The 21,322-nt window shown below is 33.7% G+C and overlaps 1 protein-coding gene across 1 annotated transcript in view; it reads left to right on the forward strand.

Annotated features, from left to right (window-relative positions):
• LOC140443559 (transcription elongation regulator 1) overlaps positions 1–21,322 on the forward strand; it is a 91,627-nt gene that overhangs the window by 13,024 nt on the left and 57,281 nt on the right. The window contains exons 5-9 of the mRNA XM_072534886.1: positions 12,619–12,855; positions 13,207–13,383; positions 17,459–17,711; positions 17,764–18,026; positions 20,456–20,816. Of these exons, the coding sequence (XP_072390987.1) occupies positions 12,619–12,855; positions 13,207–13,383; positions 17,459–17,711; positions 17,764–18,026; positions 20,456–20,816 (1,291 nt within the window). The remainder of the gene's footprint in view (positions 1–12,618; positions 12,856–13,206; positions 13,384–17,458; positions 17,712–17,763; positions 18,027–20,455; positions 20,817–21,322) is intronic.

Below are 21,322 nucleotides of genomic sequence, written 5' to 3' on the forward strand. Positions count from 1 at the left end.
TACCTAAAAGAAAAAAGAAGTCAGTTCTTCGTCGACGGGAGAGACAAGCTTTACAGCAGAAGGCAGAACAAACAAAATTACAAAACGGCACAATATCCCAGGAAACAACCACGTCGCAATTAGAGGTAAAATATGCAGGTAGACTTCAGAGATTTGTAGCAAAATGGAGCAAAGTTACTCGAAATCGTTTCATTTTGAAAGCTATTAAGGGGTACAAAATTCCATTTGATTTAAAACCTTGCCAGAATCAATCATTTTTAAAAAAATGTTGTCATTCCGATCACCAGGCAATGAGGGCAGCTGTTGATGAATTGATAGAAATTGGTGCTGTATCACCGTGTAATTCAAATAAGAAAGGCTTTTTATCCTCATTTTTTCTAGTACCGAAGTCTAGTGGAGGAAACAGATTTGTTTTAAATTTGAAACGATTAAATTCTTATATTACAGCTCCACATTTTAAGTTAGATGATTACAGGTCTGTAAAAAGTTTAATTACTCCAGGTTGCTACATGGTCTCTCTAGATTTAAAGGATGCTTACTTTGGAATACCAATCAATAAACAACATCGTAAATTTTTAAAATTTCAGTACAATGGAAAAATGTTTCAATTTAACGTTTTACCTTTTGGTTTATCAGTCGCACCATATTTGTTCACAAAAATTTTAAAACCTGTTACTCAATATTTAAAAGTTAGAAATATTCTTATTCTTAACTACTTGGATGATTGTTTATTGTTAGGGAGTACAAAATTAGAATGCATTAATAATCTAAAAATTACAATTGAACTGTTTCTAGAATTGGGTTTCATAATTAATTATAAGAAAAGTACACTCATTCCAACTCAACAAATAACGTTTTTAGGGTTTATCTTTAACAGCGTTGATATGTCATTGTCTCTAACTCAGGTGAAAATTACCAATACAATAACAATAATTCGGTCAATTTTGAAGTTTCAAGCTTGTAAAATCCGTCGGTTTGCGAGAATTATTGGTTCTCTAATATCAATTTGTCCTGCAGTTAAATACGGTTACCTATACACCAAAGTCCTCGAACGGAAAAAATATTTAGCTTTAAAAAGAGAAAGTGGGGACTATAATAGACATTTATTAATTGATAACGATATTCGAACTGAATTGCAATGGTGGATATCAGCCATACCACAAGCAAAAACATCTTTGCAGCAATCTACATATCAAATGATAATTTATTCGGATGCTTCCTTGTCTGGATGGGGAGCTTGTTGTGATGCAGAAAAAATTCATGGTTTTTGGTCAGAAGATACAAAAAAGTTTAATATCAATCATTTAGAATTACTTGCTGCCTATATGGGTCTTAAAAGTTTTGCTAAACATAAAAGATCTTGCTCAATACTTTTAAGAATTGACAACACCACTGCTATCTCTTATATCAATAAAATGGGAGGCATAAAGTATCCTAAGCTAGCTTATTTAGCCCGCTGTATATGGCAGTGGTGTGAGACTAGAGATATCCTTATTTTTGCATCCTACATAGAATCAAAAAGTAATTCAGTAGCAGACGCGGAATCACGTTCGCTAACTATTGATACGGAATATTCGTTAAATCAAGCAGCATATAACCAAATAGTGGAAACATTTGGCAAACCGCAGATTGATTTATTTGCTTCAATATCTAATACTAAATGTCCAAAATATGTGTCATGGAAGAAAGATCCCGATTCATTCGCTATAGACGCTTTTACTTTAAATTGGAACAATTACAAATTTTATGCTTTTCCGCCGTTTTCGTTGGTTATGAGAGTACTTAATAAAATAATATTAGATAAAGCAGAAGGGATTGTGGTGGTTCCTCTTTGGGAAGCTCAATGTTGGTATCCAGTTTTCTTAAAACTTCTAAAATTTAGACCCATTTTGTTTAAACCAAAAAGAGACCTAATGTTATCTCCCTTTAATTGCAGCCACCCCATATGGTCGAAGATTACCCTGGTGGCAGGGATTGTATCCGGCGAGCGTACCTAAACCAGGGTTTTTCTGTAGAAATAACAGATATAATGTTGGCATCATTGTCAGAATCTACAATAAAGCAGTACAGTGTGGCGTACAGGAAATGGTGGTCATATTGTCAAGAAAACCTATTGCTCTGTTTTGATGCATCTGATAAAGATGTTATGCAATTTTTGTTAACAGAATATGAAAGGGGAAGTAGTTACTCCACTTTAAATACATTCCGATCGGCTATTTCTCTAATAGTACCAAATATTAAACAATCTGAAGCTCTTAATAGATATCTTAAAGGTATTTTTAAATTGAGGCCATCATTTCCAAAATATACTAAGACTTGGAATCCCGATAACGTTCTGGAGTATGTGTCAACATTATATCCGTTGGAAGATCTTACATTAGAGCAATTGTCGCTAAAGTTGGTTACCATAATATCTTTATGTACTGCACACCGAGTTCAAACTATTAACAGTATTCACATTAATAACATTTCCAACTTCGATGATCGAATTGAAATAATAATTACAGAATTGCTAAAAACTTCAGCACCTAATAAAAGTCAACCTAAACTTTGTCTTCCGTTTTTCTATAATAAACCAGAACTTTGTGTGGCTTCCACTTTACTACATTATATTAATATCACAAAACCCTTGAGGGGAAATATAACGCGTCTATTTATAACTTACAAGAAACCATATCGGGCTGCCTCTACCCAGACACTCTCAAGATGGATAAAATCTGTTCTGAAGATGAGTGGTATCGATGTAAGTACCTTTACCCCATACAGTACCAGGCATGCGTCATCTTCAGCAGCGCTTAGATGCGGAGTTTCAATCGATACCATAAAAGCTACTGCAGGTTGGTCTAAAAATTCAGAAATATTTTTTAACTATTATAATAGACCAATCGAAACCCCCGCAGAATTTGCTAGAAATATTTTTAGGTTATAAGAAATACTTTGTTTGAAGAAGTAAGTTTCATTGTTAGGATTAGTTACCTCATTACCTAAGAAGTAAAATATAGTGCCTGTTTAATTATTCATATTGGTTAGCTGCTATATAATAAAGATTAGTACTTAAATTGTATGATTTATTAAAGCCTAGTCGATCATGTAAACTCTCTAAACAACTGCCATTTGTGTTCTAGACTGATGGAATGAAGCGAAGTATAATTTGAGATTAAACGACTTACCTGTAAGGAAGTTCAATCATAATTATACGAGCTTCATTCCATCAGTCTAGAACAACCCACCCCTCCGGAGGTTCATCCTTCCACCCCAATTACATAATCGACTTTCACTAACGCAAGAATGAGGCCAGACCGGGGGTGACCGGATGAAGATTTGGTTTATTTACTTTCGACTAGTGTGTACTTCACTAGCAAAGCAGTGATGCCATTTGTGTTCTAGACTGATGGAATGAAGCTCGTATAATTATGATTGAACTTCCTTACAGGTAAGTCGTTTAATCTCAAATTATCATGTGTCTTTTAAGAGATATCTTATAGTTGTCTAACATAATAAAGTAAAATTTTATTGTTATTATAGGCTACCTAATGCAGTACTTCAAAAAACAGAAATCTTTGCAAAATACTTATTTTTTCATTAGACGAAACAATCTGAAATTTTAACATACAATCTCATCGTTGCACTTCATTCTCTATTTATTGAATTGCTGTCTGCTATAAACGTTATATTTGTTTTGGTTTGACTTGATTTGAATTGATTTAATTATTTATTTAAACACATAAGTAATTACGTAAAAATTAAATCTAAGACCAATATAATTATTAAATTATCATGTGTCTTTTGACAGGTGTCTTATAGTTGTCTAATAAATTAAAGTAAAATTTTATTCTCATTTGAGAGTACCTAATACAGAACTTCAAAAAACAGAAAACTTTGGAAAATACTTATTTTTTTCATTAGACTAAACAATCTGAAATTTTAATATATGATCTCGTAATTGCACATCCTTCTCTATTTATAGAATTGCTGTGTGCTGTAAACGTTGTATTTGTTTTTCTTAATTTGAAAGTTTCCTTGTGTTTATTTGTTTATATAAATATAAAAATATAGTATGAAGTTCATATAAATTAAAATGAAGTAAGCTAAACTATTATCATGTGAATACTTGTATATAGTAGTGCATTTGTTTATTTTAGTAAATTCTCGAAATATGAAATGAAGATGGCATTAACTACTAAAGAGTTAATAGCTTTGTTAGAAGAAGACTCAGATTGTGAAAATGCTGACTCACTTAATGTGGTTTATTTGCCGCCGAGATTAGATTAGAAAGTTTCTGATGTAGAAGACATTGATGATAATATTATTTGTGAAGAATCAATAAAATCGGATATTGCAGGTACATATAAAATACAAGTGATTGCGAATTCTGACGATTCTGATTATGATATTCCTCTGAACCACAGATAAAACGTTCAAAGAAAAAACCAGGCAAAAATAGTAAATCCAAATTTGTCTCAAGTTGTAACAACAGATATTCCTTCGTGCTCAGTAGTAATTCAACATCAGTCTAATATTGATATTTAGTCAATATAAAAGTCAAGCATGGAGGCAAGTCATATATTGAAGTTTTTTCACTCTTTTTTGATAAAAAACTAATTGAGAACATTCTATATTTTACAAATATTTATACATCGCAGAATAACCGTCACGATTTTGAAATGAATAACATAGATTTAAACAAAAATTATTAGCATATTATGTATATTATCTCGTTCACACTCTGCTTCAAGTTGATATGCATTAGTTAAAGGATGGGGATAAAGAAGTGCACATTATAAAAGAAAGCATGAGCCGACATAGATTTATATTTATAATTTATAATAGTGAAGAAACCGCTACATCAGTGTCAAACTTAGTACATGGACGTCAATTTAAATTTGCTTTACCAAATGAAACCAGATTCGACAATATTGGCCACATTACAAAAAGAGACGGTAGTGCAAGAATGTAGGATGTGCAAAAGTAATACTATTTATTTATGCAAAAGGTGTAGAATGCATCTACATCCCGAATATTTCGAAAATTTTCACCGTAAAATTTAATTAACATTTAAGATACAATATGTTCCTTTACTAAAAATTGTACTGTTTTTCTTGAAAATGCGACAAAAAATCTTTTTGGTTGTAAATTAGTCTTAACTTATGCGTTTTTATTCCAATCTAATAAATTAATTGTCAAATTTCTCTTTGTATATTGAGTGGCCGTTAATGGGTTAATACTATATAAAGAATAATCTTGCCTCAAATTTACTTTACTTACATCAAAACTATTTAAAGTTAATAATAAAGTATATTTAATAAATATATTCCCAAGAAATAAAGCACACTACGCCTACGCACATATTTAATGTATAACGAATAAACTAAAATATCAAATTTCTCTCATTCCCATTCTTTCTAAGAACGTAAATATATATAGACCAGCAAAATATTGATAAGTTTACAGATGTTTCAAACTATTCAATGAACTTGTCTCACTATACACTCGTGAATTGCACCAATTTATATTGTTACGGGGGAAAATTTTTATGAGACTTTATCTCTTTTTATCTTACTTTTTTACATATTTACATGGGCGAAGGATACACAATAAAAATGACCCCGGTAAGAATTTACTGCTGACATTTTACATGGTTGCCGCTACCGTTTAGTTCAATTTGTAGATTAGTCACCTTTAATTGAAAATTGTCCGACTATAGCCTTGTTTTTATCATTCTTTCAAACGTATTAGTTATACATAATAGTAAGGATATAAGACGATAGGAAGGAGCTAAGTTTCTATTTTTATTAGGTTTTAATATTAAAGAAATGGTGACTTGTTTAAACTGTTCAATATATTTTCCATTTACCCACCAATCGTTGTATATTTTTATTATATATTCGAGAGCAACCTCGGGTAGATGTTGAATGATGTCGTATGTAATAAAATCATTACCAGGGGCAGTACATCTAGAAGTGTTCATTCCAGCTTTTAGTTCGTCAATGTTGAAATAGGAAAATGATTAGATCCAGGGGTATCGTTAATAGGATTCCATTCTAAAAGGCTAACGAGACTTGGAGAAACTAAAGTGAGATCAATAATGGAAGGTCTTTCATTCGGTCTACCTATCTTGGTCGGTCGTCCATCATTAAGAATAATCATGTTAGTATTGTCGATGGCATCTACCAATCGATTTTCTTGAGTGCTATCTAACCTGGAGCCCCAAAGAGTGTGATGACAATTTTATATCCGACAAGCGAGAGCTGGCGGGTTGCGCGTAGAACAAATTGAAAAGTGGAATGGATTAGGGATTCCCCATTTCTATTCCTGTCAGCTACGAGTTCACATCGTGGGATTAGTGCTAGATTTCTGACAGTGTTGTCAAGTATTTACATTTTTATTTGGAGTGGCCCTATATTATAAACTATTATTTATATTTATTAAAATGGCAAGTGTATTAAAAGGCAAACCTTTGGGATCTCGAGCACGAGAAATAATTTTCAATGTTTTTAAGTTTACAACCGAAGAAGCTAATGCAGATAAAGTCTTAGTTGATTTAAAAAAGATGCAAGAACGTGTAGCTCATTTAACTGGTAATTATAATACTCATTTTCAAAATAAATTCAGATTTAAATAATTTAATTTAAGTTAAGTTACAATAAATAAATAAATAAAAAATTACAGTACATTAGGTTACCAGTAAATAATGTGAAACACATGTGAAATAGAAATGACAAAAAAATTGAAATGTGTTTCTCCAATATGTTTATTTACTACAGACAGATATGCTGGACACTTTAATATTTCGATACGTTGCATTTTTCGTAAATGGGAAACGAAATATGATATTGTAAGCAATGATATCATAAGATAAAAGGCCGATAATACTTGTGTTTATCGTCTGGCTTAGAAAAACAAACAAAGAACGTGTGTTCTGTGTTGTGTTTAGTTTAGTGATCATTAAGACATAATTTGCATCTGTCCGCGATACATACAAAAATACCTTCCCTTCGGGAATTAATTACGTTTTACGAAAATAAATATTATTAACAGTTTTTTCTACGTTTTATTCAATATTATTATTTTTTTTATTTTGTTTTCGTGGTTAATAAGTTTATCACACACACATCCACACAACCACTGAAATATCTACTAACGTAATTTTCAGATCCCAACTAAATTTTTGATACGGCAACTACGCATTTGTGACATCCACGATTAAGTACCTCTCCTATCTCTCTTAGAATAAGTCCTTTTCTATTTTCGCGCAGCTCACCCGCCAGATCTCGCTTGTCTGTGTGTACTTGTATTTTGGGAGGTTTATAAATACAAAACAGTAGTCGAGTCAGTATATTATAACTGGTCTGAAAGTTAACTAAAAACCATTCCGTCGGAAAATCCACCTAGACGCAATAATGCAGTAGAGTTGATTCTTGAATACTTTACGAGGTTTTCTTTACTAAATTTAATAAATGATCTTGTATACCAGACGAATTTATACAGTACGCAAAAAACTGGTATAAGTGTTAACACAAACACTTCCGAAATAACAGACTTTTTATCCATTTTGATTTTTATGAGGGTACTACAGCTGCCAGCAATAGAATATTATTGTTCCTTTTGAAGAATTCCTCTTGTTGCTGAGGTTTTGCCTCTAAAAATTAAAAAACTGAGAACACTGATCCATGTCAATGATAATTTAGAAGTGACTTCTAAGAGAAGAAACAAAAGAAAGCTACTTCAAAATTAGATCATGTTTCTACAAATTGTTGTAAGTATCAGTTAAAAAACAGATATTTCATAGATGAGGTTATAATTGCATACAAAGTACATATTCGGCAATTTAGGACAAAACATACATAATAAGCCTCATAAATGAGGTTACAAGTTACAACCAGAATCCTTGGGTGTCGGTGCATATTCAGTCAATGCACTACGTAAAACATTGGATGCCCCCAGAATTCAATGATTTTTTGTGACAATTGTTTTCCAGTTTGAGATTATTTCATTACTTGCAGGAAAATTATAATATCCTTATCTTGGGCTTTATTCGCTCAAATAGAATAGCAGGTTGTATCTTGGTTACTGATCAAGTTTTGCTAAAACGTGACAGGGGTTCCTATGTTTATAAATCCGATGAACAAAAGAATATTATAGTTGTCAAAAGGGCAGGTAACAAATGTGTACTTCTGGCTAGTACTAGTTGCGGGATTGAGAGTCAACCATGTACAAAGATGTTCTAAAGTAAAGATGATCACCCCTGCCATTGCGTGTGCCTAAAAATTTTCCTTCGGTGATAGCAGCTACTTTTTCTTTGCTGATTTTTGCATTAAAGTTGCCTAGTATAATGTTGATGTGGTGCTTCTTGAGGCTTGTTGTGATGTCCGTTATTCCTGCATAAAATTCTTCTCCTCATTCTCTTCTTTGTCTGCTGTGGGTGCATGTACTTGTATTAGATTTAGTATAGTGTTTTTACATTAAAGTTATAGTAGCGCTATCCTTTCGGAGCAAGGAGTAACGTTTTCTAGAGATTTATCAATGTTTTTGTTTATGATAAATGCGACGCCATATTGTTAAGGACAATTGTTTTATCCCTCAGAGAAGTAGATAACATGGTCATCAATTTCTAGTCTTCCTATATACAATATACATAACATAATTCGCCATTATCTTGCTGTAAGACCTGATGATGCTACCAGAACAGTTAGGTCACTGGCCACTTTATACTGCTAAAGGCACACTCTAAAAGCTCTACACCCGCTGGGGTGTAGAGCTAGTTCGTGTCCGTAGTAGTATACTACACGTGCACCCTGGGTAACGCTAAATGAACTAGCAAATACTGGCGGTCAGATAATCTCAGGATCTCATGACCAGAGACACATTGCAAACAATGCCATTAAACGTTATCAGAAGGCAAATTAACAATTATACAAATGGCCCTTCTCAGGACCCAATGACTAGAAAACTCGGACGTATGATCCGAATTTGTCACATAAATGTAGAAAGCATATGCTATTGAAAGAGCTATTGTACTTTCTGAAAGATAACGACATCGACTTAGTCGCTCTACAGGAAACACACTGTGAAACGGAAGAACAACTGCGAAAAAGGGGAAACATACCTGGCTTCGATTTACTGGGTGCTACGTATCATCGATCATACGGCACTGCAACGAACGTTAAACAAAACATAGAAAACGCCCACCTTGTTTCCACGTGTACTAATGATCAAATCCACAATGTTGTAAAAATTGGAAGCATCACTGTTACTAACACCTACCACCAACCAGCTATATCCTGGCCAGCTCAAGTCATCCACACACATCCTCACCCGTCAATATACGTGGGGGACTACAACAGTCACCATGATCAGTGGAAATATAAACAATGCAACAGCAATGGGAATGCACTAGTAAAATGGGCGGAGGACGAACATCTATCACTTAAGTTTGATGCTAAAGACCGACCTACATTCATGTCAGCAGCATGAAAGAAGGTGTACAATCCTGATCTATGTATTGTCTCTACTAATAAAAACGGGCAACTCTAACAGTCTCTCGAAAAGTAATGGACGACTTCCCACACAACCAACACGGTCCTGTGATCATAGAGGCAGGAACCCAGATTCCTATAATCACATACATCCCTCGATGGATGTGATTCCTTGAAAGCGGCGATCAAGAATTAGCCAATGAACTGCTCCATAGCCTAGATGTAGCAAGACAACAAAAATGGACGGAAACTGTAGTAAGTCTTAATCAAACATCAAGTAGGCAAGCATGGACACTACTAAGAAAATTAGGAAGCGGAACTCCCATAACAAGGAACAAAACAATAATTAACCCAAACACTATTGCCTCACATCTGTTATCGACATCTGGGGCCCCGAAAGACAAGCCACATACAATCAAGGTAAAACGAGAGCTCAAAACTTTAAAATTCCAATCTGCAGAAACTGAATACTCCCCCGCCCTTTTACTTGCGTACAAGTCATTATAGCTCTCAAGGATGTAAAGCCAGGTAAAGCCCCTGGATTTGACAATATTCATCCCGAATTCTTAATTAACAGCGGCAAATATGCGAGAGAATGGATGGCCCACTTTTTCACAGACATTATGAAGACCGGTACCATACCACAGGAACTCAAACGCTCGAAGATCATTGCCATATTAAAACCAGGGAAACCAAATGATAATAACCCTAAAAACTACAGACCAATAGTCCTACTATCGAACAGAATTAGTCCAAAGCTTCTTGAATCAATACCGGTTGCTCAGACGGGTTTCCGACCGAAAAGAAGCTGCGCAGATTAGGTTCTTTCACTTACCACATTTATTAAGACAGGGTTCCAGAGAAAACTTAAAACTGCAGCCGCATTTATAGACCTAACAGCGGCCTACGATACAGTCTGGAGAGAACACATGCTATACAAGCTCCTCCGTACAATCTCCTGTAAATCCACCTCTCGAATAATCAACAGCATGCTAGCCGACCGAACGATTCAAGTAGTCATGGGAACCTACATCAGCACCCCAAGAAAACTAAAGAATGGACTGCCTCAGGGATCTGTCCTAGCTTCTCTTCTCTTTAGCCTATACATCGCTGATATACCAGAAACCAGTTCACGGAAGTTTGGTTACGCCGATGACTGGGTCCTTGCAACAAGGTGTAAGTCATTTGAACAAAGAGAAGAAATCCTCACGGCGGACTTACACACAGTGGGAAAGTATTTCCGTAAATGGAGATTCGAACCAAACGCTACCAAAAAAGAGGTTTCCAGTTTTCACCTAAACAACAAGCTTGCAGGAAAACCACTCAACATCCAATTCGAAAACACCACACTCGCCTACAATAAAACACTAAAGTACCTTAAGGTAACTCTTTACAGAACTCTATCTTTCAAGGAACATCTGTCAAAAACAGCGGAAAAACTTAAATCCAGAAACAACATCATCCAGAAGCTGTGCGGCACAACATGGGGAGCATCGGCTACCACCTTGTGATCATCTGCTCTAGGCCTTGTCTTTTCTACCGCGGAGTACTGCTCTTCAGCCTGGCTTTGCCCAATTGAATAATACAATGAGAATGATTGCTGGTGTTATCAAATCCACCCCTACGCAATGGCTCCCAATACTGAGCCACATTCCACCACCCAAACTACGGCGCATACACTTCCTCACTAGTGAGTACAGAAAGATAATTAGTAACGAGATCCTGCCAATCCATCAAGATATAGATGCTGCTAACGGTAACCGTCTACGCTCCAGACGACCGCCAATGAAAACAGCACAGACTGCTGTGGAAAATGAGTTCAACTTAACGACCACTTGGACTCGAGAATGGATGGAACAATAAAATAGCAGCTTACCGTGCATCACACAAAATCCACCAGGTTTTGACTTACCATGGACTATGCTGAACCGAATCAGAACCCAACACGGCGGATTCGGTTACATGATGCACAAATGGGGTAAACGACCATCCCCACTCTGTGACTGCGGACAACCACAAACCATCTGTCACATTATAGAACAGTGTCCCACAAGATCCTATCAAGGCAGGTCATAGGATTTCCTAATGGCGACTCCAGAGTCGATAGACTACATAAACAAGTTAGATGTTCGTTTGTAAACATATATGTATTATGTTTCATTCAAAATATGTATATGTAAATTTAAATGTGAATGTGTCAAGTGCCATACGATAAATAAATAACCGCTAAAGAAAGATGTAGATTTTGTAAAACTCAGTCCTGCGCAGTGTATAAAATGCAACATGCTGCTTTGTTTTATACTGAACAAAACTTTTTTTTATCATTTCACTGTTAGAATTAGGCCTATATTTATAATTTTTGAATCCTAGGACGCTGTATAAGTAAAAGTTTTTTTATTAAATCAAAATGTCTTTTAGTTAAACAGTTCTTTAAATATGAACACAATTTTGAGGTCTTCATTGTTAGTACCAAATAATGTTTCTTGACTGATAATGTTGCTCCTAGGCAACGAATTCCAAAACCGCTTTCCACTGTCAAATTCAGATTTTTTTGTATCACAATGTGTTATTGAGTGTTGCCAGCTATTTTTGGTGTTGCCAGATACCGGGTTGACTGTGGAGTAAGTAACCTAAATCACAATAACTGAAAGATCCTGTTTGATAATTAAATATTGTATATTAGTAAAGATTTTTTAATTATCTTTCTTTAGTATGACATTATGTTTCAGGCGTAGTTACGCAGCTGTAATTATGTAACTTTTGATAGAAAAGTTCATAATTATTCCTCTCTGCTTTTTTTCTATTTTCTGCTAATATTATTAATGTTGCCATATCCCTAAAACATTAAAAAAAATGTGTTATGTTCACATATTCAGTTATAATTCTTTTAAAAATTATTAAATTTATACCCAATTATGTTTTTAAATATTGATTATAAAAGAAAATACACACTGCGACGTGAGATATCTTTTTAAAATATGTGCACACTTAAACTAGCACGAAGATTGTCCGCAAAGGGATTATAAAAGAACGTACAAAACTTGTTTTAGACATTTATTATGATTATATTCTCTTAATTTTGAATTTTTCCTCAGCGAATTCAGAAAGAATAATAAGTAATAGTAATAATACAATATTTTAGCTGTCGATGAACCCAAACCGGATGTAGTGAAAGCGATTCCTACACAGATTCCACCACCACATACCCTTTTAGGCCCTCCACCAGGCTTTACATCTTTTGGGCCACCGACTGGACAATTCCCTCCTTTTGGAATGCCACCGCCAGGACTTCCTGGTCCCTGGCCAGGTGCTCCAGGCCAACCAGGTTGGCCTGTACCCCCGGGAGCACCATGGCCCATCCCACCTGCTTTATTTTCAGGTACATAATTTCATATTACATTACATTAATAACAAATTTCAATTTCACAATCTAAATAATTTAAAATGATAATGGATAATTTAAAAGTAAAAAATGTTAAATGAACAGTAAATAATTTAAAATCATAATGGATAATTTAAAAGTAAAAAATGTTAAATGAACAGTAGCTGTAGTTAAAAATGTATGTCTTTATAAATGAATGTAGACCTTATTACTTTTTTTTACATTTTACATAGACTTATATTACATACTTATTACATAGACTTTATACAGTACAAAACATTTTTTAAAATTCTATGTTTATTGTTAAGAATTCCAATTGGAAATAAATATTGTTTTTATTTATCCTAGGAGGTGCTTTGGCAGCTATAGATGAAGCAGCTGTTATGTCAAAAATTGATCCCGAGATAATAGCTAAAGCTTCTGAATGGACAGAACACAAGGCTCCAGATGGAAGATTCTATTACTACAATGCCAAAAAAGGAGAATCTGTTTGGGAAAAACCCCAACCACTTAAAGATTTAGAAAGTAAGTTGTAATGCTAATTGTTACAAAAATAACTGAAACTGTGATTTGCGTCGACTTAAGAAATGACAAACACGTTCGCATAAGCCGTATTCCTAAGTCATTTAGTATTTTAGTGTTTTGCTTTTGTGAGCTTATAATAAAAAAATTGATACGTTCTTGTGGATGGATATTATTTATGGAACTACATTTTGACTTAAGAGAGATTGATTAATATATTAAAGTGTGAGATTACATATTTATTTTTTATTATTTACAACAGAGTAGCTACTAGATGACATTACTTATTGAACGATGTATTACTTACATATGCTTACATCTTGAATACGATTACCGACTTACTAGCTTGACTTTAATTATCAACTCTTTTTTAATTTCATTGTTTACTCTTTTTATAATCGTCCTTGCCTATGAAAATATTGGTCGATCAGTAGGTCAACTTTGGTTGTGGGACTAGTGCGTGGTAAACAAGGCCCCGATTGGATTATTTGCAAGTTTGCAAACTCAACTACTTTATTAAACTTGACACACTCCGCGATTATTACGTGTGTCCCAGAGTTTGATTGAAAACAATTTTAATTAAAATAATAATGCAATTTAATCATTATAATATCTTAGAATAGTCACATCATCCCTCCTTAAAAAAAATTCTCTCAGATTACTTACTGTATTGCCTCTCAAATTTTTTATCAATAATTAAGTATTGTCATCTGTGCTTACAATATTTACATATATACCGTTTGTCTTATAACTAATTTCTTGGTATTAATCTTAGTAAATGTAAAAATAGTTACCTTAGTTTTACGCCTATCTATATACGATTTATCTACACTATTGTCTACTCGCGCTATTGTTTTTTTACTCACGAATAATCTTTTTATTCACTTATTATTTATTAAACTTATTATTAAATTTTTTACACTACTTTACTCTAGAGATCTCAATTTAACTTTACGATTCATAAGTTACTTTAATAATTGACATTTACACTATATTGTATAGTTTACGTTATTTCGAAGGTTTAAAATTGATTCAAACTGTGACTACTGTGATTACTTTATTGTTTATTACTTTTTTTTAGTTACATACATTGTCGCATCAATCTCTGAGTATATTAGCGATATATATACATATACATGAGATAATTGACTTATAAATATTAACTTTTGTTGTTAAGTATAATAATGTCTTCAATAATTGTTCAATTTTACATTTTTCTCCTAAGATTTCACTTCTGATCCGATAATGTGGTTGGTCTGTCTCTGCAACTGGTATCTTGGACACTCTACAAGGACATGCTTAACACTGAGTGAAACATTACAATTGTCACATAAAGGAGGATTAGTCTGGCCGATTATATGCCCGTGGGTATGTCTTGGACGAAGTCGAGTAATTTCCAACGAGCTCTGTTGGAAATTTGATATTTCCATGGTTTTACATATGTTTTCACTTCGCGAAGTTTTGAAGGTGAACTGTCCCACTGGTTTTGCCACAAATTTTCGACCTGCACCTTAACAAACAATATTAAGTCATTTAGCACTACATTTCTCACTTCACTCGCGGTTTTACTGTTTCTTGCTTGTTGGACAATGCGGTCTGCTTGTTCGTTCCCTTGAAGTCCATTGTGTGAAGGAACCCGTAGACATTGTGTAGTATTATTGCTGTTTTGTATTTATATATGTTTTGTATGGTAGTTAGTTCTTTTTTAATTCACAGTTAATTATTTTTTAATTAATTAACTGTGTTGCTCACTAATTGTTTAATTAGGAGAGCAACTAGATATGTTGTGTAAAGCTGGTTAATGGTATTGATGAAAATGAGGGAATCAATAATTATATGAGTAAGAGCTTGTAGATGACATATAACTCGCCAGTATGTATGCAGCTTAAGGATTTATACTCAAGTGTAATATTTGAAGTAACGACAGCTGGCCGAACTACAGTAGACGTTTTAGAGGCACCTGTATATACGTGATAGAAGTTAAACAATTTTGTAAGTTTGTTGATGAAGGTATTTTTTATTAAGGAGTAGGGAGTATCGTTATTTCTAAAGATATTTAAGGATGTGTCGGATTGAGGAATGCTTATTGTCCAAGAAGGAGGAATTCTTATGAAGTTGTAATAGCTATTTGGTATTGGAATTTGTAAAGCCATGAGAGTTTGTCTCTCATGGCTTTAAACTCTTTCGTAGAATGGTGGTTTCACATTCCTATTTTCAGTATATAAGTTTTTAAAATGAGCAGTGAATACGTTATTTCTAGTTGGATTGTTCGGATTATAATTAGCGGCAAATGCATATGTGAGAGTTAAATTCATCCCTCTACATTTAAGTGGTGCCCCTCCAGTTTCTGCTCTCAAACTTTCTATTGGGCTGGTTTCGAATACCCCTGTGACTGTTCTTAATGCCGTAGTTTGAATAACGTCAAGGTGATGTTATAAGGACTCTTTGGCAGATGCATGTACTATGGAACCGTAATCTATTTTAGATCTTATTAGGGTTTTGTTGTACTTATTACAGTCTCTTGAGGTGTACTATTTGCTTGTTGTCTCATTAAAGACGTACAGTGGTTAACCCTTACTTTTAAATTGCGTTGTATAAGAAAATTTGAAATGAAATTAATGATATTACCTCTAATATTCCATGTGTGTAGTGATCTGATAATATCATAACGCCATGCTGTATCAAATGCTCTGGTAATATCTATAAACACTGCAATAGTTTCCTGTTTGTTCGCAAAAGATTCCAGAATTTCAGGCTCTAAGTGAATAAGGTTATCAGTAGTAGTTCGATTTTGTCGAAATCCGCTCTGCTCGTTGACCAGGAGGTAATTTTCTTCTAACATCCATAGCAATATTTTGTTAACTATTTTTTCCATGACTTTGCACATTACATTGGTGAGTGAGATGGGTCTATATGAGGGAATTTGTGTTCGTGCAAAGTTGGAAAGATATTATTCCAACTTCCATTATAAAGATAGATAGATTCAAATCAATATTTGATTGAAAATTTTTGAGAAGACATTTAGCGTTTTCTGACATTTTTTTCAAGAATATTAAAGGTATACTATTAGGTTCAGGAGCAGAGTTTTTAGTAGTATTAAGGGCAAAGTTAAGTTCATCTAAGGTTAAAGGGATATTGAAAGAACTATTATCTTTATCTTCACAATCGAGATGTAGCAAAATGATGTAGATGTAGAAATATGTAGCAAAAGCATTAAATTACTATAAATGCTTTATATTGTATTTAGTATGAATGTACTAACATTACTGAACTTGAATTGTAAAATTGCTCTTGACTATTCCACAATTTCGTATCTTTCTTCTTATTCAGGTACCATCTTCGATACGAAGGTTGGCTATCATCAGGGCTGTTTCGAATTTTCACGCTAAACAGCTGCAAAGTCTTGACTTGAACTACATACTCAAATTTCTGAGCCGTAATACACAACTTCTGACACTTATTTTTTTCATAATTTTTCTCAGCATGATGAGTAGTAGCTTTCACCATACATCATGTTCCTAGGTTTAGCAGTTTTCTTTCTTTTATACTTATTTCTACCTCTTGTTTCTACGTTCTTCTCAAAACTTCGTTATTGATAAATCTGTCAACCCATGAAATTCTTCGAGTTTGATGTATACCAATATTACAAAAGAGTGGTGGTCTTGGAGGTTTCAGTTATTTGTGTTTATACTTAGTTTAATGTATATAATATACTGATATACAATAATGAAATTTATGAATTATTAACATTTTTCAGTGTTACATGGTTTTACTGAATTTTCTGCTGTTTTTTTTTACTTAGTTGTTAAGGCGCTCAGATTCTTAACCAAAATGTCTGTAATATATTAAAAATAAAAGCTTCGTCTATATTGCATGTCTGCTCATTATACAATCTTGCATTTTGTAGGAATTTCGGTTATTGCTAAAGTATATGCAAATAGCTTTTCGCTGCAAATGATTGTAAAGCATCACATTCTAATTGAAACCACAAACCATAGATATAAGAACTTTTATGGAGTGGTAAAATTATTTACCACACCATTATATTCATAATTTCTGCAATTTATTAACTTTCTAGCTGCGAAGCTTGCTGCTGCCCAGGGAATTTCTACAAAACCAGCTGGAGAGACTGCAGGAGAAACAGGTAAGACACTAAGTACACCAAATGGTGCTTTGACTAAAGAAGAACAGGATAAGGGGAATGAGGAGAAGATCAAGAAATTACAGGAGGAGATTAAAAGGAAGAAAGAGGAGGATGAGAAAGCCAAGGAAGCTAAAGCTGCTGATAAATCGAGACCTATTTCCAGCACACCCGTACCAGGTACGCCCTGGTAAGTTTTTCTGTTATGTAATAGTTTCGAATTTTTAAACTATTATTTTTAGGTGTGTAGTATGGACTGGAGACGGGCGAGTGTTTTTCTATAATCCTTCGTCAAGGATATCCGTTTGGGAACGTCCTGAAGAGTTAATAAAAAGAACTGATGTGGACAAAATGGTTGCAACACAACCGGACGTACTTTCTACTGCCAATAAACCTGAGGTAACCAAATCGCCTGCCAAAAAACATGCATCTGAGGATAGTGAAAGTGAGGAAGAAATTCCATCCAAAAAGCCCAAAGTTGAGGAAGTCAGTCCTGTAACAATAAGTAAGTTGACATTTTTTTGTTTATATTTATTGTCTATTGTTTATAATAACTGACCCGGCGAACTTCGTACCACTTTCGAATTAACTACAGTAAAGTACCACAATTGTATCGAGTGACTCATGTTTTAATGGTTTTTTACAGGACAGTATGTACGATTACCCTTTACATAAAAATATTTTTGTTGGAATATCGACAAAAGGAGAAAATTATTATTTAATAAACAAATTAGTGGATTATTGCAGAATCTGCTTAATCTCTTAAAAATTCACAGAAACCTTCTTCTTACTGTTTAAAGAATATACGTTCAGATAGAAGAGATCTAGTTTTATATGAAATACGTTTCAATAATTTTACTGGTCTATTTTTAAAGTGTTCAAATGTTGTGGAAAATATTTGGGTTCTAGGGAAAATGTAACGTTCGTTGTTAGCGTGTAAAGTTATGTGCAATGTTGTAGTTTATATCTTTCTATAACGGTAGATAATGTCAGATCAACAAAGTCGTCGAAAATTAAGGCGATGTAACTGGCAACAACGCCATTTTTCGGGTAGCTCTTATTGGCTGTCATTTGTAACTCGCTTTAATAAGGCGTTTTTACGTTTAATTTTTGTGAATTGTGAGTAATTTAGTTTAATCCAATTTGGTGAAAAATAATAAATATGCGGTCAGCGCGTGACGTAGCTCGTCGCACATATATCGCAAGATCCCAATATTTTTAATTCAAAAAGAGGTTTAAATCTTTGTATGTCGGTATATTTAAAAAGCCCTTAGAAGGGCTACATCAAAATAACAAACGTTTTCGGAATAATAATTCCATCATCAGGTTAAAAGCAGGTTAACATGCCCGAGCCACAAAAATATTAGGGTAAAACCCTTTACAAAAATTAAAGTTACCAAAAAATGTACATGTTGTTGTTAAAAATGAATGATGTTTAATATTTTATTAGATTTACCTTCAGGCAACATATAACCATGCCTCACGTGAGTACCAGCGTCCGGAGGGTAGACCTCTTCAAACGGACTTCAGCTGGTAACTTAAGTAATTTAACGCTAACTTTATAAGTAAAAAATGCATCGTGAAATTTTGTGTGTTCTTCGTTTTGACGGGATCGTCGTCTTTGAACTGGTGTAATAGTCATCAATCCAACCAAATATGCGTTTTGTTCATCATTTTAACCTAAACTGTTAAAATATTTTAACACTTTTCTTCTGTCTATACTCGTTACATTTTCGAAATATTTGAGCCTTTTGCAGTTGCATGGCGGTCCTTCTTCGTGCGACTGTAGTAGCATTATCTTCATAACATCAACCATTCTTCCCCTTTTCAGTCTCTTTCTCGTACTATCACTGATATTTTTACATACGTCGCTATCTTAAGACATTGTTACGTGTATTATTATCAACGAGTGTACGAATAAAAACGAGACCGGCCGGTTCTAACAAACATAAACAACTAAACTAAACGATTAAACTCGAAATGTAGTTAATTTTTGTTTTTGTTCAAGTGAATCCTCTTTGTTTTTATCTTGCACGCTTGGACATTTCTGGTTTTTATCCTTCGCAGCATTATTTTAAATAGGCATATTTAACGGACATTCCAAGTTATTATCTACCAGTCTACTGTAAATAGTAAATACATAAAAGATCTGTTAGAGAGCGTCACTATCTCAATTTCTTATAAAATGTGACATTTCCTGTTTTTTTCCTTCACCCTTCACTTGTCAAACCAGTGTTGTTGCACCCTAACTCTATTTTACTTTATCTTTAATACCTCGCGTTTTTAACAACTGCAACCCTAATTTGCGACTACTTTTTCTCAGGCAAAATTATATCATGTTTAGAAAAAAATTAGCTTTAATTTGATTTAAAAAACATTTATATACGTCATTAGCAGTTTATTTAATTTAAAAAATAAATGAACAAAATAAAATATTTGTCAAAAACTAATTACTATTAATTGAATTAAAAATATTTGCGGCCACTTTGTGACTGCCAACCTATTATCAATGTATTCTCCTAATTTTAAATGTATTTAAAACTATGTTATGAACGTAGTGATCCTGCAGTGGGATCTTGTACTATAAGGTTTTTTTCTTATCATCACACATACATAGATGTATATGAACTCAAATTCAAAAACCAACAAGACTTCTCCACATATTTTTCCACTTAAGTAGCAGCAATACAAGGGTGCCATTTACTCCGATAACCATAAACGAAAATAATTTATTAATGATCGTTTTTTATCCTTTTATCTGCAATATAGATAATTTTGGTTTTATTTGATAAACAAATTATTTATATTTATATAATTCTGTACAAGTTTATATTTTCGCCCTAATTAATAATTTTTTCTTGTTGTATTTATTAAACTAAATGGATATAAACAAATTGTGAGTTTGTACGTCTACTAAAAATTTGCTATTTCTAGGTAATACAAATGGAGCAGTTCAACCGACGAAAAAAATTGACATTGGTAAAGAAGCTGCCATAGAAGCCGAAGTACGAGCGGCAAAAGAAAGAGCTGTTATTCCACTAGATACGAGAATAAAATTATTTAAAGAAATGTTGACGGAAAAGCAAGTCTCTGCTTTTAGTACTTGGGAGAAGGAATTACACAAAATCGTGTTTGATCATAGATATTTGCTGCTTACTTCTAAGGAACGAAAACAAGTTTTTGAGAAATATGTCAAGGAAAGAGCTGAGGAGGAACGGCGGGAGAAAAGAAATAAGCTTCGGGAGAAAAAGGAGTCATTTAGAAAACTATTAAGTGAATCAAATCTTAGTGGCAAGTAAGTGGAAATAAAAACTAATTTTAAATTTAATTGATGGTTTATAAGTAATTGGTGTTCCCACTTTTATTTACATGAATTTGCTACTTTCTCCAGTTTTCCTATCTTTAATATTGGTTTGATGTTTAAAGTTGCTAATTTTGTTTGTTCTTTTGTCGTTTTTACTGTTTCTACTACAGTAGGTTCCAGTAACAAAGATCCAGCGCAAATCCGTATTTTCGTACTGATTCGATCCGAGCGCATTGTTTACATATTTATCAGCCACTGTCCACCTCTTCGGATACAGTCGGCCTACGTCACACGCGCGAGATTGGATCTTACTATGTGACGTTTACAGTTCTACGGTTGTGCTTTTCTATTCCAGTCCCTTTGCTTTGTCGCCTAACCTTGTCGCCTAATCCAACAAAAAGAAAAAGACTATTATCCCCCCCCCTCCTTCCTCTGATATATTAGATTTTTGTACCTTTTTACCATTTTCTGACCAATTCTTCATTCCTTGTATCATT

Source organism: Diabrotica undecimpunctata, chromosome 6 (assembly GCF_040954645.1).
Source record: "Diabrotica undecimpunctata isolate CICGRU chromosome 6, icDiaUnde3, whole genome shotgun sequence".
NCBI classification, from domain to species: Eukaryota; Metazoa; Arthropoda; class Insecta; order Coleoptera; family Chrysomelidae; genus Diabrotica; species Diabrotica undecimpunctata.